Source organism: Coloeus monedula, assembly GCF_965178545.1.
Source record: "Coloeus monedula genome assembly, chromosome: 23".
Classification (NCBI taxonomy): domain Eukaryota; kingdom Metazoa; phylum Chordata; class Aves; order Passeriformes; family Corvidae; genus Coloeus; species Coloeus monedula.
Genome location: NC_138803.1, coordinates 3,312,224 through 3,334,502, shown reverse-complemented (window position 1 = coordinate 3,334,502; position 22,279 = coordinate 3,312,224). Strand labels below are relative to the sequence as shown.

Below are 22,279 nucleotides of genomic sequence, written 5' to 3'. Positions count from 1 at the left end.
GAGCCCGCAGCCCGGGGCTTCAGACGGGGAACGACACCAACTCCGACCCACGGGGCTCTAAAGGGGGGAAGGACACAGAACCCACAGCCTGTGGTTTTGAAAGTGGGAATGACACCGAGCCCCCCGAGATTTGAAAAGGGGGTTAAGTCACACTCTGTACTTTTTAAAAAAGTTGTTAATGAGTAGCTGCAGCTGGGCAGTCCTGGGTAAGTAACTGCATCGCGAGCATCATGCACCTGGCTCATCTTTTAAGGGTAAGAGAGCACAAGCCCAAGAGGAAGGGGCTGTGTGGCTCAGAGGCACCAGGAGGGAGCAGGAACTGGAGAAAAGGAATTAATTCCAGCAGTGGGGATCACAACCACCGACCCACTGACCCCCTACTGCAGACCCCAACCTCAAACGAAGAGAAACTGCACCTGGACAGGAAGGGAGAGAAATCTTAAATAGGGGGTTGGATACTAATTAAAAGTTACGAAATCTGTCATCAAGGAATGCTGCTGTGTTTGGTATAATGTGTAAGTAGCGTAAAGTGTTGATGATGGGGAGCCTTTCGGGGAAAGCTCCCTTCTTTGGGCAAACTGGAATAAACACAGAAATCCCTCAGGGTGGTGTGAGAATTGGGAGCTGCCACGAGCCCGTGATGGGGACAACACAGGTCTAACATAGCCCCCACTGGGGGAAGAAGAGGCTGAGCACAGCGAGGCTTTTTTCAAAATCAGTAAAACTTTATTCTATTTCCATTCTTTGCCATTAACAGAAAAAAAATTGGAGAAAGCAATGTTTTGTTTTACAAAGATAATGCATCTCCCAGAGAAGAAAACCCTAAATTGAGAATAGAGGTAACATGGAAAAAAAAAAAAAACCAAACTGGAAAAAAAAAACCAACAAAAGAAATTAACCAAAATAAAAAAAAAACCAAAAAAACAACAAAACCAAAAAAATCCAAACCACAGTACTGCCCTCTATTCCAAAAAGTAACTCCTGATCTTTTTGGTTAAAGTAATACTTAGACCAATCATTCAGTTTTCTTGCTTGATAAAGTGTGACTGGGGAAATGGAGGGAGGGGGGCAGGGGAGGGGAAAAAAAAAACCCAAAACAAAAAAACAAAAACCCAAAAAAAAAAAAAAAAACCAAAAAAAAAAAAAGCACACAGACATCAACTATTCACCTTGATGAAAGTCTCAATACAGCTATGGAAAGCCTAAGTATTTATTCTCTTACAGTACACTGGGTGCCGGCTGCAAAAAGAACAAAAAAATGTATCCACTTCAGGCACAACTTCTTTCTTTTTAAATTTAAATCAGTAAAAGAAACTGGGTTTAGAAGCTGCAGTGTTCTAAGCAGCAGCAGATTTGTGCATTGTTTTAAATATATTTAAATTACCACACTGATGGCACACCTCAGCCTTATGAAATTCTGCACTGTCTGTTCCAGAACACTACAAAATCCACCGACCCTGGGAGAGACTTGCACTGAGCTCTAAGGACTGGCTAAAGGAGTCAAGTTAAATGAACTAGGAAAACACTGTAACATTTGGCCATCAACTCAAGGTATCTGAATGTTTGTGGAGATCTGATATAAACTGAACTTATTCCACCCTCACATGGTCCTCAGAATTTGAGCAGAGTGAGCTGAAGTGAGTCTTCCCTTCCACTCGGGAGGGAAGATAATGCAACTGAGCACTAAGGCATAATAAACCTTGGCCAAAAACAAGGATAAAGCATAATAACTGTAGTGCAGAATTCCACAAGGTCTGCCCGAGCAGAGCTGTCTATGTTTACTCACAGAGGCAATGGAGATTGCAGTTACCAGTTGCGTTAAATGCACCATTCAAAACAAGCTTCTAAAATGTGATACTATAAGGCGCCACCTTAAAGTTCTCCAGAATGCAACTGTGCAGAAATTTAAAATGGTTTTGTAAATTTAATTTTAAACATAACATGAGAAGGTGTTAAAACTGGTGGAATAGCTTCTGAGAATTTGGAGGAAGGGATGAACAGGGAGATATTCAGTACCCTTCGCCAGCCCCACCGCGCGGCCCAACGTCGCCATGGGGTTGGGATCAGTCTATAACACCAGCCTGGCGGATCTTTCTCTCTGCACCAAATCCCTGCAAGGAAAACAGAACAAACTTTTAGCTCTGGCACCACAGAATCATGAAATCATTTAGACTGCCAAAGGGCTTTAAGATCGTCAAGTCCAACTGTGAACCAGGCACTGCCACTGGGCTTTGAAGCAGAGCCTGATCTGTTCCATCCAAGCAGCACCTTTCTAATTAGTTGTGTTTGTCTTCAGAAACACAGACAGCAACAAAACAGGTTCTGTGGGGTGTTCCTTGTAGTCCAAAGCACTTCAGAGATTCCAGACACTTCTCTCCTCCTGCTTTATCAAGAGGTGGCAGAATTTTGTGTGAAAGCTGTGTCTGGGTAAATGGATTTCACTTGCTATCTCTGAAGTTTAAAAATGAAAAGCAAACTAAGGCAGCCAAGAAATCAAGACAGAAAGGCTCCAACACAGGCAGCAGGGGGTTTCTTCTCTCCTGCGTGCTCCTCTGAAACCACAGCACGCATCACTGACACAGGGCACAGCACTGTGCACAACAATCCACCCTCCCACAGCGGGCCAGGAGTCCACTCCAGAACAGAAGCAGACCCCAGGAGCCAACAGCTCAGGCCCCCAGCAGAGGCAGCAGTGTTGTTACCCCAGCCAAGCAGCCCCTGCAGTGAGTGATGCTGCCCTGGGTGTCTGTACCTTTGAGTTGTCGGGGCCCCGGGGCTGGCGGAGCACCGTGAGCCGCGGGGCGTTGGCATCGTCCAGGTTGATGCTCTTTAAACGGTTCACGAGTCTATCGGGACGCGGAGCAGCCACGGCCTTGGCGCCTTCGCTGCAAGAGAGCACACACAGGGCACTGTCACCTCCCCGAGCTGGGCAAGGCACCCCAGGCTTTTGCAGTCCTTGACTATAGTCATGTACGGCAGTTAGAGACTGCAGAATTGATACTGTGTGACAGCAGAGCTGGCTGACAGACTGTCCCTGCCCCAAACCTTACTCTCCACACAGGACTCTGCAACAGCAGGAGCTCAGTGCTCTCCAGAGGGTGTTCTTCAGGCAGCAGAGGTGTTGTATTTACTCTCATGCACACCTGACCAGTGTTTCCTATGTTTCTATTGCCCAGAGAAGCTGTGGCTGCCAATCCCTGGGAGTGTTCAGGGCCAGGTTGGACAGGGCTTGGAGCAACGTGCGATGGTGCAAGGTGTTCTGCCCATAGCAGGGTAGAACGAGTTGGTTTTCAAGTTCCTTTCCAACCCAACCCATTCTGTGATTCTGTGATTCAACTGCAATAATAAAGGCTTGCAAGTTGCCAGTATGTCATGGCAGAGCATTAACATCTCTGAAGATGATGGGAACACAGAATTTTGAGACAAAATCATCAGCTTTCTATTACTGCTGAAGTGCTATCTCAAGCTTAAACAAAATACAAATTACGCTATTTTCTTCAAGTGCATAAACAGTTAAGAATACCCCAAACCCGTGACTTGTACGAAATGCCATGCCAAAAAGAAGAGTGTCTAACAACATGAGTTTTCTATTTAAAAATGAAAGCAGCTCTTCAAGAATCAGGTGGCAGCACTGTGGAATGGGTTGGCCAGAGGCCAGCACCCACACAGGAAAACCATCAGTTTCCTTATCGTTAACTTCTACTTGCAAGGCTGTATCCAAATTCCTGCTACAAGGGGGAGTTTAAAAATAGATTAAAAAGAGAACAAGCCATCTGTAATTAGGAAGAGCTGGAGGGCTGCTACTGCCTGCACTGGATCCTGTCTAGGAGCTGGGAACTCTCAGGTACAGCTCTCCCTGGAGCCAGCTGGAATCCAGAGCTCCTGTTCCAGGAACATCCAGCTCAGGCAGACACAGCCTGCAGGGCTCTGCTGGGATGCAGACACTGTGCCAGGGTCAACCCCTTCAACCTCAAAGCCTCACCAGACACGCCACACGTTACAGGCACTGCATTTTCCTGTGCGCTGGTTCAGGATTACAGAGAACTCCACTTCATCCCCAGCCTGGAGCTCCACACCATCCTGGACTTCTTTGACATGGAAGAAGAGCTTTTTGCTGTCACCAACTTCATAGTTAATGAAACCAAACTGAAAAGCAACACATCACAAGGTTACTGATTTGCTCTGCATGCAGACAGATGCAGTAACTTAACTCATCACTGCAGTTTAACTACTTTCAAATAAAACTCCAAAACTGTGGTGCCTAACAGAAGTGGAAATGCAACTTCTACAGTGATCAGAATATTCTGTATGGAGACAACACTTCTGGAAATCCAAGCACTCTTCCTGGCATTGTAAAGTCACATTTAAATCCTGAAGTCTATAGAACAAGTTCTGAAAACTGCCCAAGTCCTGGCAGCTGTGTTAAACAGACAACAGCAGTGCCCCAAGCTCTGAGACTCCACCCTGAAGCCACAGCAGCAACCACTCCATTTCTGGCCTGTCACTGGGATAAGAAGCCATTTACTTCTATTTCCATTCTACTCATGTATAAACCAGGAATACTCATCCAGCCTCTCCATAAATGACTGGAGATTAGTGCTGCACAATATCTATAAAAACAGAAAGCAACTGCAGCATTTAACTTTTTAATCATTCCAAGATGCAACGAAGATCAGCCTTTGCTTTTCAGGTGGGCTGTAATCACTAACTGCTTAGTGCTGTGAAGAAGCTTCTTCCAGAAGCAGAGCATGTGCATGTTTTGTTTTTCTGAACACTTTTTTAACATCCTGTTCAGCAGAAACCAGCACTTTCTAGGACATCTCAAACCCAAATCTTCAGAATTAACTGCTGCCTGGCAGTTCTGATGATTCAGCACCAAACCAGGCTCTGAGCTCACCTTTACTCCAGTCACACCAGAACCTGGCATAAGGCAGCACATGGGTTACACACACCTGTTCCCTAGAGCTGGAGTCCAGAGCAATCCATTTGGGCACAGCTCCCTAAATTCCAGTGCTGAAGTGGTTCTCAGTTGCTCTGTGCCAGCTGGAGCAGTTACTTCCTACCACCACAGCCCTGGTGCTCACAGGGTCACTCACCTGGTCCTTGACACACTCCACGGTGGCCCTGCGGAACGGGGTGATGTTCACAGCCATCGTCTGCCCGTTCTGACCCAGCACACACAGCTGGAACTTTACTGTCTCCCCCTTCTGCAGACAGTCACCTTTGTTGGCCATGCCAACAATTCCAAAGGGATAGACCTCTCCTTTCATCTCACCTGGGGAGGAAAGTATGAGACAGAACTGAGGGGCTTTTCCCACTTGATTTCAGATTTCCAGTATTACAAATGCTGCTTTTACAGTCAGCTTAGCAGTGTGGATACAGTTTGTAGTGTGAATAAAACCTTCAACACCTCTATTTACAGTGAATTCAACTTGTGCACTTGTGAAAGGAACACTTAATTTTAAGAGGAACCAATCTTACCATCCTCCATGACTTCAATCATGCCCTGGTACTCTGTCTGTGTGGGATCTACACTCCTCAAGGGACGAATTACTTTACCAGAGTAAACAGTTGGATCAGCTTCTTCAGTGATACCATTCACTGAAAAGAGACAGAGTAGAAGAACAGGATGTTTTAATCATAGTTTATTTTAAAACTGATTTAAATAAGTGATTCAGATTGACCAGGAGTCAACATTTTGCACTGCACGACGCCGAATCAAAATCACACTGACATTTCATACATGGAAGTAGAAAAATTTTCCTCAAGAAACTTAAGGTCATGATTTGCTTTTCAAGCTTCAAAGTGTTTCACTTCTTTTCCACTGCATTCCCTACTCTCTTTAATCATCCAATAATCAAAGTATGCATTCCCCCCACCCCCTAGTCCTTAATACTCTCCCCCATCAGCTCTCCTCCTGCAACCTTTCCCCTGTGAGGTACAGCACAATCAGCACAGGTACTGATCTGGCCAGTTCTGCCACTCAGCCTCTCCTTATAACCCCCAAGCGAGGAGGGCAGAGGATACTAAAGATCCAAAGAATTGCTACTGTGCACAGAACTGTTGGTCTGTGCTTGTCTCTGGAAACCCAGGCAGCAGCTTCCACAAAACCAATGAGGGACCCCACAAAGAGCATCTTCTTGCTCTCAGCTCCAATCGTAAATGGACCATTAACAAACTTTACCCTTCAGCATGTGCCAAGAGCCCTGTAGGCAGAAAACACCAGGTACAGCCTTACCTGCATGTGTTTTGTTCACTTTCTCTGCACTAACTTTGTTTCCTTTGCCTTTTGACAAGCTGTATTCCACAGTGTCTCCAAGTTCCAGGCTATCAATATCACCACAATATTCACTGCAGGAACAGAATGATAAACAGTTCTCCTTTATTTACAAGACAAAAGTGATGCTCACCCAACATCCACATCAGTTATCAGAAATTATTTAAATCCCTCAGCATTTTACAAGGAATCCTCATTCAGGAAAGTGAAGCATTTCAAATATATAACACAACTGGATTTCTTGGCCTGGGATTCAGAGGCACAGAACACCAGGACTGCTGACTAACAGAAAAGCCTGAACCAGCCCAGCAGAGATGATAAATGAAACTGTAGATATCTAAGCATATATAAATATATATATATTCTGCGTGTGTGCAAAGTGCAAATGGGTTTAACACTCAACCCAACAAAACTCCACACCCTCCCACTCCCCCCAGACACACAATCAAATATAAAACTGTCATTCACCTGTAGTGGAAGAAGATCTCCTTATCATGATTGGCTGTTTCAATAAACCCAAAGTTATCTTTCAGGGCTGCCACGTATCCCAAGAGCCGCTTGGAGCTGTAGTTGCGTCCCAGCATCCTGACAGAAACAGCTGTCTGCAGCCCAGTTCTCTTCACTTCACACACACAGAACTCAACCTGGTGAAGAGTTGTGAATCAATACCAGATAGAAATATGCAAAGAAAACCATGACCACCAACAAAAAGACCCCCAAACTAACTAATTTTGAAGCTGTGTAGCTCTGCAGCAGTACCTGGGCTCTCCAGGAAAGTCATTTCCTAGTCACTACTTTCCCATAACCACGTCAGCCATTGACATTCCTACATTCCAGGGAGCAGCATCACACCTGGGATACCTGCAAGGCAAACCAGCCTCCAGCACTCAGCTTTTCACCCCTTAAACATGAGAATCGTTCTGTCCATGGGGATCACCTCCTTCCCCTACACTGCTCACCAGTGGCCCACAGTGGGATGCGCCTCACTTCACTCTTTGTTTCAGTTTTTAGAAACAATAACCAGTAACTAGAATGGCTCATCAGAGTTTTCTTGCTCTTCCTATCTCCAAGCTTTTTCCCCGTCCATTGTGTCTCAGGCCAGTATGCTCATGAGGGAATATTCTCCCTCTTCAATATCCATCTTAGTCTCTGTGCTCTTATTATGCTTGATTCGTTTCCTCTTGACAAGCAGTGTCCACTTAGTGATAAAAGTTCTTTATTTAAAAAGCATCATTTACACAGTAAGACACTATTTGCATCTATAAATCACCAGGTTGGAGGGTATTTTTTACTCATACAGAAGATTGACCCATTTAAACACAATATTCTAGGTAATGTTACACAGATCCCTTGTCCTCCATTTGTTCCAAGTAAAGGCAAAGAGAAGCTCACACCCCACAATGCCCAGAATAGTATTTCCCAATAGTACACTTAATTATCTTGCCTTATCTCCTATCTGGGGATTAGTAGATCCTTCCACATCCTTGGCCTGGTAAGGAATGGTCAGTTTTACTCCACAGTCATCATACACAATTATTCCATCCTCAGCTTCCTGAAAACAAGAGGTCAGAATTCAGCAGTCATTGCCTCTTTATGAACAGTTTCCTACACACAGTTCAAGCACTGCTCATTGGAGTCTCAGTGGTTGTACAGTAAGTGCTCAAAAACACAACCAAACTCTGGGTAAGGAGCTTTAAACGATGCCAGACAGTATTTTAAAAGGCAATGAAGTATTACCACCAGTTCCAGGAAGCATCTATTGGAACTTTTAAGTATTTTGGCACTGTTTAAAGCAGCATAATAAAACAGTAAGAGGTCCTCCATGTGAAACTTAATCTGAAATAATTCTAACTAGAATCTTACGTAGTGACTCCCCAACAAGTTCTTGGGAATTATCCTCAGCAACAGTAGGATCATTAGTGATTATTAACAATACTTTTATTATCTTGTTCAGAGAAGTTAGTTTTCACTGACTGCTCTCATCAGCTGTAGTTCACATCTATACAGAATAAACAGTGCTTCAAACCCAGCTGAATTAGAGATTTTAAGGAAGCAGCCTCAGTCTGTAATGGCAGGAACGCAGAACAGATATTCACAAGCAGAAGAGCAGCATTACCTTCTCTTTGCCTTTATTTGGGCTAGTGGCTTTGGCTGGAGTGGCTTCTTTGTCTATAGTGCCCACAAAACGATGCTCTGACTGGGTGTGGAAAGAAACCGTGCCCTTGGGAAGCTTTTTAATCCTTATGGCATGGTTCCTTTGGGCAGACAGCATATCCTGGAAAATAAATCCATCACATTATAGACAGACCATGCATCATTTCTTTAAAAGCTGCGATTTTATAGAGTATTAATCCCACTTACAGGAACGACGGTGAACTCTACTTCATCAGAAATATGGAGCTGATTTCCATCCATGATCTCACTGAAGTGGAAGAACATCCGAGCATCCCTGTCCACACACTTAATGAAGCCAAAGCCATCCCTCATTGCTGCAATCACACCCTGGAACAGCCAAATCAACAATTACAGTTTTATCCCTGGTATGTGACATCTGTCTGCAGCTGCTCCACACGTCAGCAGATGGCAGGAAGGCCTGAATCCTAGGAAAATACTTGGTTTAAACAACATCCTTCCTTGTAAACCCTGGTGCTCACGGCCCCAGTCAACCTGAAACGCAGACAAGTTCTTCCCATCTCATTCCTGAAGTTAACTCATGATGAAGAGTGGAGAATATTAATTTAAGCCACTATAACAAGGACTGAAGTTGAAGAACCTGCCAGTACCACTACACAGAGAACACAATGGGGCAGCTCTACAAACACCGTATCATCTATAGAGTGCATAAATCATACAAACACACACTAAACATACAACTACCTATAAAAACAAGAAATAAAATCAGTGCTCAGACAGAAGTTTAAGAGAAAAACCATCTGATTTCCAGACACAAATGAAGGAATTATAAAGAAGCTGTTAAACAAGACTCCCATACCCGCTGGGTGTGTGTTATGGGAACATACTCCCATGTTACACAGGAGTTTAGTGGCCTTGCTGATAACCACTAGAAATGGAATGCTGAATGATAAACAGAATATACCCAAACCCTAGTGCCAGATCCTGCCAGAATTAGAATATTAATTCATTAACATATTCCCTTCAACCCAGTTATTACAGAGTTTAGCAAGTCTCAGGACAAGCTTAGAGGATCTGAATGACAGTGCAAAGGTACATTCTTCTCTTAAACAGCTTTCACAAACTCCAGCAAACCAGCCAACCTTCCTAGAAGCTGCCAACACTTGTCACCCCAATGACAGCTCAACCCAGGCAGGCAGATGTGTGTAGCCAGAGTAGAAATACGAGAAGTCTGTAAGACAGAAACCCAAATCTCAAAGGTTGAAGTCAAAACTCAGGGTTTTTTTACAGCCAAGGGTCCCTAATTCACAGCACACTGATGTGACAACACTGTAACTGAACTCCAAATTGCAAAGGAAGGCAAAGATACAGGCTAGTTGGAACAGAACCAACATTCCAAGTTACGGGAATCAAAGATATTCTGTAATACTCATTAGCACATCCATCTTAGTCCCTGTAATCCACAGAGTTTCTTGTACTACTGAGAGAACTCTGCTCTCTACCATCCTCCTGCCTGACCCTCAGAGAGAGATTGGCCAAAAAATTTGAAATCCAAAAGCTGCTCACAGTGCCTCCTCCAATTATTTACACTTTTCACTACCTGAACCAGGGTCTTCCAGTTTTCCTAAGGAACATGAGTGTTTACCTGTTTAGACTCGAGTATGTGAATTTTAAACAATCAGCTCAAGACTACATTACTTCTGTCTGCTATAACCAGCCAGCAATCTCCTCCAAGAAAGCCAGTTAATGTCTAATTTCCTAATATAATTTCATTTAGATGTTAAAAAATAGTTGAGATTTTATTCTTCTAAGGCAAAGATGCAGAGCGTTAATTCTGAATTTTCTACGTTGTTTGCACTGCGGATCTGAGAGCTGGATTTCAGAGCAGGCAATGGAACACACAAGTGCTTTTTGTATCTCTTGTAGAAAACACCCCACGTTTTACTTTCATTTCCCATCAAGAATGAGAAATTGTTAGAGATGGATACTTGCCATTTCTCTAGTTTCATTAGTAAACTGGAAAGTGTTGGGGAGAACCTCAATGTTGGTGGCTCGTTCCAGTTTGTCGCGCCTGTCCGTGGAAATGTTGAATCGCACGTGGTCACTCTCCAGCAAGGTCACCTTGGATTTCGTGTCCTTGTCTCCAAAGGGAAGCTCTTTAGGAATCACAAAGTCCACTTTGATGCGGCCGGGTAATGGATCGCTCTGGGGACAGAAAAGCCAGTGGGAAGGGTGAGTTCACCAGCAAGGCTCAGCACAGCTGCAAACAGCACAAGTGCTTCTGCCAAATCCTGCTGGACTCAGGCTCTGCTCCATTTCCACCACTCCTCATCTGGAACTTGCCAAACGCAAGGTGGCTTTTGGAGCTGTTGGGTGGGTAATGGGTTTTTTAAGCCCCACCCATGTCCTGCCAAAGGAATTCTCTCTGTTTCAAGAGAGAGTTTATAACATACTCACAACACTTCTAAAAGGCAGGTTCTTTCTTATTAAGTCTTCAAAACACCCCAAACCTTCCCACACCAACAGAGACTCACCTAAAACATTAATGGAAGTGCTCATGAACACTTCTCCAAGCCCAACATTACAGCCCAAAAGCCTCATTAACTGTTAATGCTCACAAGAATCCACAGATCTGGCTTATCCTAGCAAATATTTTTCCCCTTTCCCCTACTCTTTTGCTTTAAGGATATGTCCTAACTCCACAAAATTTTACAGCAAATATTTGAAACACGAAAGAAAACACACGCTCCATCAGGTACCACTACCCTAACTCTTCCTCTTTGGATTTAAAATTTAAAAAAGGGTAAATCTTTACTCTGACATGATGCTTACACAGCAAACAGGTACTGAGAAATGGCAGTAACTGTTTGACTGGAAGTCACTACAATAAAACCAGAATTGCACAAATTTAATTAACTACTGAAATTCACCTGGTTTTTGCTGGGTACTTTTGGAATTACTTTGGTTACAGTTCCTTCAAAATGTTCAATGCTGATATCTTCAAAAATGACAGTTCCTTGAGGCAGCAGTCTAACATCTGTTGCAACTTCTTTACCCTAAGAGCACAAAATTAGTCAAACACCCAAAGAGAAGACAGAAAGTAACAGACATTTCCCAGTGAACCTCAATGGAACTCCTCCCCCCTTTTTTAAAGCTGCAGAAAGCAGAGAGCTGTGCAATTATGCCCCAGGACCTTGGCTTCCGTTTTACTGGATTTCGTCTTACATTTCTGTCTTTGATTGTAAACTCCACATCATCACCAGGCTGTAAGGTTTCTAGGTCACCTTTAAATTCACTATAGTGAAAGAATATCTCCTTCACGACATCACCTCTCTCAATAAATCCAAAGGCTTCCTGTGAACAGAAAAAAAAGTGTTTAATTGTCCATTATAGGAACATACCAGTAAATCATTTAACAGGTTCTGTTAAATGCAAAATAGACTCAGAATCCCAGTACAGCACTTCCAAGTGTACACAGCTGACTGCCACAATATATAAACAGAAATCAATGGAACTTTCTTTGTCAAGAAGGGCCTCAGTATCAAAGATGAGCCGTTTAAACCGTTTCACACAATTTACACCCACAGCCCAAACTGTTCACAGCTCTTAACAAATATTACTTTGAACAGCCCTCTTCAAAATAGCATTCCATTTTCAAATGAAACTTAAAATCACTTACTTTCATGGCACAGACTACTCCTTGACAGCGGGCTTGTTTCTTTTTTAATAGCATAATGTTACGAGCACTTACAGCACCAGTACTAGAGGAAAAAAACCAGAGCAAACTGTAAACTCAAAACTGAAACAAAAATTAAGATTGTATTTCACAGGATAGTTATTGGAATAGGTATGAATTCTGCCTGACTACTAAAACAAAATATGAAGCCAGAAAAGCAATACCAACTTACTGTTTATTTGTATCAATTATAAAGTTTATTTTATCTCCTGTTTCCAGCTGTACATTTCCTTCAACATCCTCTGGGGTGTAAGTCAGGTAAAATACTTCCTGTAAATTAACATTAATTAAAATTACTCTATTTGCAGAATAGTTCTTTCACAGAAAGATTAACACAATTTTAATAACAATATCTGCCTAATTTAGCAAGAAAATAAACAATAATAAACATGGCATGCAAAACATTCTTTTTCCATCGTGCTGTTTTGGTGAGTCTGTAACAAGCAGCTCAAGTTGAAAGGTTTTGTACATGGCCATCTTTAAAGGCCAATTCCTGAACCTTAGAAGTTCAAGGTAAGGATACATGAACTTCATCAAGCTTAAAAGAGAACAACTATTTGGCTCTAGGAAGTTCTCCACAGATATAAGCAAGCAAACTGTCTAAATAACATTATGTTTTGTAGTAATTACCAAAGCATGCTCTTTTTTTTGGCCAAAAACCGCACAGTTCAGTGCAGTGTCAATTGTCTACATTAAATTGCACTTTTTTTGTTGTCTTTTTTTTCTCATAGACCACAATGATGGATCAGTGAAGAGTTCAAGTAAAATACGCAAGCTTTACCCCATTACGTTCGTAGCAAACACTCCCTGTTGGACTTTGACCCGGGGCAGCTGGAGATTTACTCTCTAAATTGTGAGGAACAGCACACACAACCTACCAGTCAAAAAAAAAAAAAAAAAAAAAAATTCCATTGCTAGTCATTTCAGGAGTGGCATTGTTGAACACAAAATGAATCTCAGTATCCTCTACTACACACTCAGCAGGGAATGCCACACTGCAACTATTCAATCTCACAGAACACCTCTTGGCTCTAAGAAGTGTTTGGAGCCAAGTAAGAGCTCAAACTGAACCTCTGAATTTTTACCAGAACACACTGAAATATATTTCAGTGTAACTATACTGTACGTAGTTAATATCCATGCTAAATGAACCCAGTTTTCTGTGCTGGAGTAAAGGATGGAAATGATGCAGGTATAGAAAATAGGCACTAACTTGTCCATTTATTCGTTCTTCAGGTAATATTTCTGGCTTTATCTTCACCAATTTAATAGCAATGGGTTTTCCAGTTCGGCGATCAGAAGACACTTCAAACTCAACATCGTCTGCAAAACAACCAAACATTGCAACGTTGTCAGAGTCCTGTTTGGGATTGGGGTTTTTTTACAAAAATCACTAAATGGCTGTGTTTAAGAATTCACTGCTTGTAGCCAAACACAACCAAGTAGAACTTGGGTGCTTTTGTTACCAAGGAAGGACACATGATTTGCAAATATTTTCTGGTTATTCTGCTTATTATCTCCTGTTGCTAATGAACTGTTCTGGTGTAATTCCACAGTAATTCCCTCCCCCTGGCCTGCTCACTATACAGCAGACTACACACTGAAGTTCAGACAACACAACAAAGGCCATTAAACAGTTTAGAAACTTCACTCTCACGGTAATTATCAGCATGAAGTTGCAGCCTCCTCATGCTGAAAAACACTTGGCCATCCTCAAATTCTAAACAAAGAAATAGGGAGTACAAGAGGTAAATTCTCTCACAGTCCGAGTACTTGCCTCCATCTCAGCTAGACAAGTCTGACCTAACATTGCACCTTTTCCTTTTCCACAACAGTTTGTACCACAAGCTGCACAAAGCACTGGGAAGGGCTCCCACCAGGAATGGTGGATTATCCACTGTCCGTTTAGCCCCAGAAGCAGCAGCCACGAGATAAGAAGCTTTATGACAAGTGGAAGAGACTGGTGCTGGTCCCAAAGCTCAGTTACCTCCTACTTTGAGCTCCTGCAGGTTGCCATTGTACTGGGAGCAGTGGAAGAAGAGCCGGGCCTGCCGTTCCGAGCACTGGATGAAGCCGTACGAGGTCAGCAGCTTCTCAATAACCCCGGTCTCGCGCAGCGCTGCCGAAGTACCATTGGGGTACCCGTTGTGTCCATTGTTGTGGAGCAGGTTTGGATCAAAGCTCATCTGGGTCACAGAAAGCACAGGGAAAGATCAACATTTGACATCAGTTTCCTTCCTCCACATCCCCTTAACACAGTAACACAAAGAGCTTGTGTAAGTTACTGACACATTCTTAAAATGTGTTTTAAGTTTTACTCTGTTCTTAAAATAGGGTAAAACCACTAAAACAGTTGAGCTTTTTTAACACAGCAAGCCTTAAAATTTACGCAGGCAACATATTTGTAAAACAAGCCAGAACTGTAACAGCAAAACAAAGCTTGCTTAGAACAAAACAGACTATTGGCATTTTTCAAGTATTACACCTCAAAGTACTCCCACATTCACTGGTTCATACCAGAGCCTGAAAATATCTGAAGTATCTGCTCTTCCAAATTAAACAGGTGATTAGGAAAATACAACAGTTCTGAATCAACACAATTAGGTTCAAATCCCTGCATAGTTTCTCCCTAGTTTGTGTGTTCAGTCTTTCATACTTAAAAATGGTATTAAGTAATTATACAGTTTTGCATAGTTATGGAATTAATAACCAGAATTAAACTAAGATTCCTGTGGCATAGAAGCTCAAGTGCTAGAAAGATACACAAAATTTGAAAATAGCATTAAACTAAAGGTGTAATGAACTGCTAAATTAACTGACATCTATTAAAACATCTTCTTTTATGGGGTGTTTTTTTCTTTTCAAGTCAGATTCACTCTTGGAACATTCCCAACCCCTTTACAAACTCACGGGCTTTTTGATGTACGAGTCTCATTTTTAAAGCAGGCCACTTGGACTTACAGGTTAGCAATTAAATCAGATGAAATGTATTACACCCCACTAAACACTGCAGTTCAAGACAGACAGCTGAAGCAACCCTCCTCCCTCCAGTCAATACGCATCTTAAAATATACAGAATTATTTGTTCGTTTCCAGAGTATTTAATCTGGAAACAGAGTGAGACCATATCTGTTCTCTGCTTTCTTGCTGCAACAAGCAGAGAGATTAAAAACTACTCAGCAATGTGTTTAGTTGAGATAAAAGACACCTAAGCAACTTGTAAAAGGGTCATGTTTCTCACTCTAACACAGCCAGTGAGTTACTCAATGTATTAGAAGGCACAGCATTCTTATTCTGCTGTTTGAAAGTCAGTTTAAAAGTGATCAAAGAGCACCAAAAAACACCTGCTGTGAGGTTCTTGGGCAGAAATCTTTGGTCTTTGAGACTGACATTAAAAAAATAAATTGGAAACAAGCACACAAAGCAAAGATTGACAGAGTTTTGGCCTCCAAGAGGATGAGATCTTCTCCCCCCTTCTGGTTCAGACCCACAAGGGGTAGATGTAGATGAAGAAAAACACAAATAACAGAAGGTGGGGGAGTGATATGAGGGGGCAAAAGGATCCCAGGACACTGCGTAATGGTCTCCATCCCACAGCACTGGTCAGCACTTCCACAGTACAGTGTTACCACCCAAGGCTGTAAGAATTCAGTGAACTGCTAAATCTGCTGCGATATCATTTCTATAACATGCACTGCTTATTTCCTTGCTCTACATCTCACTTTTATTTCCATTAAAAATTAGTAACAATCTCTTAATTTTCATCAATGCTGCCCTCTTATTCTTATCCTACCAGCCTGCAATTAAGTGGCATAAATCAATACCCTTAACATATATAAGTCATGAAATACTGACATGTCAGAAAATAATTAATCAGAAACATGACCCCATCGGAGATGCACAGAGAACTCCAGCTCATCCTTCCTTCTGCTCCTCAAAGGCCTCTTGCCAACAAAGGCAGCCATGGCTTTGTCCAGCTGAGTCCTGGAAACCTCCATGGACAGAGGTTCCACCACATTTCTGGGGTAACTTGCCCCAGCAAAGATCTCTTTCCCCTCCTGTCCAGCCTAAACTGTTCAAAGGACAAAAGCCACAGCAGTCACATCTTTATTATGCACTGGATTATGTTTAAGGGACACATTTTCTCTGAGTATCTAACAAAAAGCACTTGATAAAGCTGCTAAGATTTACTGACTAGTTCCTGTCAGCATCAGTCCAAGATAAGAACCCTCATCTTTTGAGGAAGGCAACCCCAAGACATCCCACACAAGAAAATGTCCTTGTGGGAACACAACAGCTGAAGAGCTTTAAGCCATCCTAGAGTTTGAAATACTTTTCAAAAATAAACTGGTCCTGCAAGTAGGGTGACTGGGGGAAGGGAAAATGGTATGTTATTATACCTTATCCCAGGAGAATTACAGGCCAGAGCATTAACCCATTCTGAAAGCTGGAATGAACCTGCCAAAGGCTTTTGTGAGTCACCAAATGATCACTTCACCTCCAATGCAAGGGAGGCAACAAACAGACATTCTGCCTCAACCATGAGCTAAAGGTACATCAGAGAGAGGAAATGACAAAAATCTAACTTAAAATTTAGCTCAGAATAGCCTCTCTTAGGGTTAGAAAGCCACAGTGCTTCACCTCCTGCTCAGACTACAACTGCATGACATCATTTGAACAGTCTGAGTTTAAAGGAGCATTAGCAGCACAGCACAGAGAACTCATCAATCCTCCAAAGCCTGACAACCTCAGTTCAAAGATTCCTCAGGTGGCACTAAAATTTGTTGTGCAAAGATACTTCATGTATCAGCAGCTGTTCCAGCTAATTATCAAATTCTTACATCTTATAACAGGAATATGAACTATTAACCTCACCAACAAATACTCAAGAGGAAGAAAAAGAATACCTGTGCTGTAAGATTAAAGGGATTGGAACCACAAACCTACTGTTACTAGGAGAGAGAAACACCAGTAATCAGCTCGAGGGTTATAAATATTGTTAAATAGAACCATATTGCAGGTACTACAAATTCACCATACTACTACTACATGAACATAACAGCAAAGAGTCATGGAACCACTGAATGGTTTGGGTTGGAAGGGACCTTAAAGCTCATCCAGTCCCACCCCTGTCACGGGCAGGGACACCTCCCACTGTCCCAGGCTGCTCCAAGCCCCATCCAACCTGGCCTTGGACACTTCCAGGGATGGGGCAGCCACAGCTGCTCTGGGCAACCTGTGCCAGGGCTTCCTTATTAAATGAATTTATTATCAAGAACTAGTAAAAAAAACTAATCCAACCCACCCCCTTCTGTTAAAAACTTAGTAAGAACCAAGTTTAAAAATACACATATAACTCTTTCTCCACCACGTGCACCAACCTCGCAGTGATATTCAAATATTGCACTTTCAGTAGTATTTGCCGATTCTTCTGTTTCAGCACAAGTTTCTAAGGATGAAGACTGCTATTATTTAAAAAAGGGAACAAAAGGAAGAGAGACAAAAAGAGAAAGAAAAAGATAGCAAAAGAAGGTGATCTATCAAGCTCTAGAGAATACAAGTGCTGCTGCCCTGGGCAGTTTCACTACAGCACTGGAGAAAACAAAGACTACTATAGCAGCGTCGGGACGTGCTCTTTTGAAGCTGTTGAGTAGGCACAAACTTCTTGTTTCAGATCAAGCCTTGTATCTTCTTCAGTGTAAGTTGCCTCTTCTTTGGTCTTGAGTTGTTGTTACGATGTGGTATACTTAGATTCTTTTCCTGATCTGAACTTGAAGCAGCAGTTTCAGGTGGTAAATTCTGTTCTGTTCCACTTCATACTGGAGAAAGGAAAAACACACATACACTAAGTATCACCGTAAAGGAAATTCTCATCAAATCACACAATGGAGTCGTTTGCAAGGGACTTTAAAGACCATCTAGTTCCAAACCCCCTTATAGATCAATTGTAGGTCTTACCAATAACAGGTGCATTTCCTCTACCTTAATACAGTAGGTTTAATCCATGTTAGGAAAAGCTGTTTTACAGACTTGTTTGGCATTCCCATTTCCAGTTTTGTTTTCCAAAAGACTACCTCCAAGCCACTGAGATGGTACTTCCAATTTTGAACTCTTCAGACATGCTTAGGCATCTCAGGAAAGGTCCCAGTGTGTACCATTACTTCATTTTGATCATTAGTATTTGACCAATTAGCAAGCCTTAGTCCTCCTATCAATAACTTTATATGGGTGCTTATGAATCAAATCATGCCATAACTTATGTAAGTGCTTGCACAGATCCTCAGAGGAACAACAGACTGTATATATACATGGGAATTAAAATTTCCTGGTTGTTTATGTTCCAAAGGTTAAGTTAAGGACCAGTGATACCTGAAGCACATTTAGAATTGTATAAAAATTAACAAACTTCTCAATTATGTGTACAGACACTGCATGTAAAATTAACTCTGGACTTCTGAAACGGTTTTTGTAAAATGTTGATTACATATTATGATATTTGTGTAGCTAACACCAGGGAGAAACCTTTCTGCATCAGTAATTAGTTAGCAATTAATTCTGCCCTAAAGTTTCCCAGTGCCACTTTGTCTTTTCATGAGAAAAGCAGCTTCAGCAAACTGCCACCTACCACACAAAACAAAACCTTACAGAAATAGAAGCCTTCCTTGAAAAGAAATCAAGTTTTGAGTTTGTTGCTTACTCAATAGATAGATTAAAAAAAGGAGGATATTTTTGTGGACAAAAGCCTCTGAGAAGCAGCACAGCTCTGACCCCACAGGTACACTGGCAGGTTCTGCAGTAATCTAAAGGTACGAAGCATCAGAGCACAACTCTTCCCCAAATCATTCCACAAGTCCCACACCAAAAGAGAAAAAATAGGGACAAAGCATATTTCTCTAGTGCAGCACGAAAAGTGAATTTCACAACTTACACTGACCTTTGAATTCCCTCTGGTAACTTGAAAGAGTCAATTTAAGTGACTGAAACCTGAATGCAAAGACACTTCAAACTCTCACCCTTACCCCAGTGAAAATGCCGAGTGAAGCCAGCTACTGCAAGAAGCCCAAACCCCAAATGTGCAAAACTCATCACCAGCTTTACAGAAGTTTGTATTTCAGTGATCTCCCCCAGCTGAAGCATCTCCTTCAGCCACCACTCAGAACTTCCAGCCGAAATGAGTTTTCCTGTCAGACCATTACACACAGGTGGAATAGACTAAATAAAGTGAGCGAGGGCTGTTCAAACCTGGTGTGAAACGTTTGCACTGAAAGATTCAATTCTAAAATATACATCAGAAGACACAAAGATATTGCAAAGATAACAGTATCGCTACTTTTCCCTCACCTCAGCACTACATTGGGGCAACAGTTACCACAATCTCTTTCAGGACAGTGTTATTTTCGGGCAGCATTTCAGCTCTCAAAGGAGCACATTGCATCCCAGGAACTGCACAGACACACTTGGAATCTTCTTACTTGTGTACTTCTCTCTCATTTAATTAGACTGATATTATTAGAGCTCACCTAGAGATGCGACTTGTATCATATTACACTTATAATTTTTCTGGCCATAAAATACATCACTTTTTCATTTAGTGATCAAAACACCTCACCTGATCAAGTATGACTAAAGCTAATTTTATCAGTCATGGAGTAAAGGTATAAACCTTTCAATTAAAACCCAGTCTGATTTGATAACAAGATGGGTTTACTACACTTAAGTTATTTTTTAAAAATTGCTTATCAAGCAAGCATAACTCAAGCAAAAAGAAAAAGATATCTCACTGTGCTCATCTGCCTCAAATTCTTTACTTTTTAATTCAGCTACTATAAATACTCCTCCAAATGGTAAACACCCTGAGCAGCTGCCCAGCCCCCAAGTCTCACTGCCTTCAGCATTTGGGTATTTAGAGCTGAAAGGTTTAATGCAAAGGCAGGGAAGAGCTGGGCCCTGGTCTTGAGGCCTTTCATGTGCAGATTCTGCTAAATGACAGCAAGTCACATGAAGCTGTTCACAGCCAGGAAGCACCTACAGAGCCCCACATGGAACCTGCCCGATGACAGCATTGTTCTGCTTCCCATTTTCTTCACATAAAGAGGCAACTGCAAGGACCTGCATTCTGTGGGTCAGAGCATGTGCTTCTAGAAACAGCCCTCTATGACGTGACCAAGGTACAATTTAATAAAAATAAAACTTTGTCTTTTCAGTGTGCACACACAACACAGATCCGTGGAGATCAGGCTCCTCCATCTCTTTTCAGATGGCTATTGGAAAGCAGCACTGAACACTGGCTCTTGGGCACGCCAGCCAGTACGTGACAGCTATAAGACCAGCCACCACAGTAGAAGTGAAGTCCTTTCCACGCCAGAAAAAAATACATACATGGGGAAAAAAGAATTAAAGAAGTGCCAAGGACATATGTAAAGAATGTGTGGAGAATAAAACCAAGAAAGTCCTTAAAACAAAAACCCAGGTTTTTTAAGGGATGTGTGTGGTGCGGAGACGAGCCCCACGCTGGGTATCGGCGCTGACAGCAGAGAACCGGGCCCGGACCGACGGAGCCACCCAGGCCCGGTCCCTCCAGCGGCCCCGCTCGCTGCGCTGCACCAAGATGGAGGCGGCGGAGCGAGGGGCGGCGCCGGGGCCGCCGCCAGCGGGGCCGCCGTGCGCGGGGGCGGGCGGCTCAGGCCGGTGACAGCGCCAGGGCCGTGCGGGCAGGACGGGCCGGGGGGAGCACCCGCCCCGCACACAAAGGGGGGCGATGGCGGCCGCTCCCCGCACACAAAGGGCCGCGGCCGCGCTGCGCCGGGCGGGGCCGCGCGCGGCACGCCGGGAGCCGCCGCCGCCCCTCCGCCCGCACGGCCCCGCCGCCCGCCGGGGCCCGGAGCCCCCACGGCGCCGCCCCCTCCCGGCGCGGCCCACAAGCGCCGGCGGCTCCCGGGACGGCCGGTCCCAGCGCGGCCTCAGCGCCGCGGCCGTCAGAGCCCCGCCGAGCGCAGCGCGCACCCGGCGCCCCGCGGCCGCCGCTCCATCCCCGCACCGCCGGCCTAGTAGGCCGCACCCCCCAACCACCCCCCCCACCCCCCCCAACCCCGCGCGCAACCCCGGCGGGGCTCCCGGCGCGCTTCCCCGGTGCGGACGGAGATGCGCGGGCGCGGGCCCCGCGGCTCCCGGAGCCCGCCGGGGCGGGCGGGGGTGGCGGCGGCGCCCGGCCCGCACTCACCCCAACAGCTCAGCGCCCCCGCTCCAGCGCCGCCATGAGCAGCACGGCACGGCACGTAGGAGAGAAATCACGGCGCTCTCGCGAGAGCCGCCCGCGGACGGGGGGGGAAGGGGCGGGGCCGCGCGTGCGCGCCAGGAGCCCGGCCGGTGGCGCTCGCGGGCACGCGCCGAAGGGGATGGGGGGCTGTGAGGGCGGCAGCGCCCCCTTGCGGCCTGGGGAGGGAGAAATGGCTGAGGGGAGACGCAAAACGCGGGGGGGAAGAAAGAGAGAACTTCAATGAGGGGAGAGAAACCCAGTGAGGGGAAAGAGAATCCCGGCTGATGGCACAGAGCCCCGGCTGAGGGGAGACAGAAAACCCCGGGAGAGGAGAGACTGAGACGGCTGAGGGGAGAGGGAGAGCCCCGGCTGAAAGGGGACAGAGCCCCGGCTGAAGGGAAGAGAGAGAACCTCGGCTGAGGGAGGGAGAGCTCGGGCCGGGACGGCGCAGCGGGCACGCTCCAGGCCCTCGGGAAGCTGCGCCCTGAGGGGACACCTCGGTGCTGGGCAGGCAGAGCTCGAGGGAAGGACACGAGCCTTGCGCTCGCTGAAGCTGCCACTGAGCTGAACGCTCGGGGGAGACGCTTTGTGTCTGGACTCCGAGGAGAAGGCAGAGCACTTCCAGTCCTGAAGCTCCAGTCCAGTTTCCAACACGAGTGGAGCAAGTTCTGAAAATGCCCAGCAGCCCCCAGGAACCATGTACGGCGGGCCATTTACAGTCACAGATTCCAGTTACAGATCCAGAATAGGAGAGGAGCAAATAGAACGTGGACCTGTGCCAGGGGAGTTTAGGTTGAGTATCAGGGAAAGGTTCTCAGAGGGTGCTGGGCACTGCCCAGGCTCCCCAAGGAATGGGCAGAGCCCTGAGGCTGCCAGA

The 22,279-nt window shown here is 44.4% G+C and overlaps 1 protein-coding gene across 1 annotated transcript; it reads right to left on the bottom strand.

Moving 5' to 3' along the window:
- Nucleotides 1-704: 704 nt before the first annotated feature.
- Nucleotides 705-21,462, bottom strand: CSDE1 (cold shock domain containing E1). The gene is made up of 20 exons (XM_082296348.1): nucleotides 21,367-21,462; nucleotides 17,528-17,965; nucleotides 14,134-14,332; nucleotides 13,360-13,469; nucleotides 12,928-13,020; nucleotides 12,319-12,416; nucleotides 12,090-12,171; nucleotides 11,636-11,764; nucleotides 11,341-11,466; nucleotides 10,403-10,615; nucleotides 8,639-8,779; nucleotides 8,394-8,552; nucleotides 7,722-7,829; nucleotides 6,746-6,921; nucleotides 6,239-6,351; nucleotides 5,482-5,601; nucleotides 5,097-5,275; nucleotides 3,983-4,146; nucleotides 2,753-2,885; nucleotides 705-2,111 (listed from the first exon to the last, which is right to left on the bottom strand). Exons 3-20 carry the CDS (start codon nucleotides 14,330-14,332, stop codon nucleotides 2,064-2,066), a joined length of 2,391 nt encoding a protein of 796 aa, XP_082152474.1. The 5' UTR covers nucleotides 17,528-17,965; nucleotides 21,367-21,462; the 3' UTR covers nucleotides 705-2,063.
- Nucleotides 21,463-22,279: the final 817 nt, after the last annotated feature.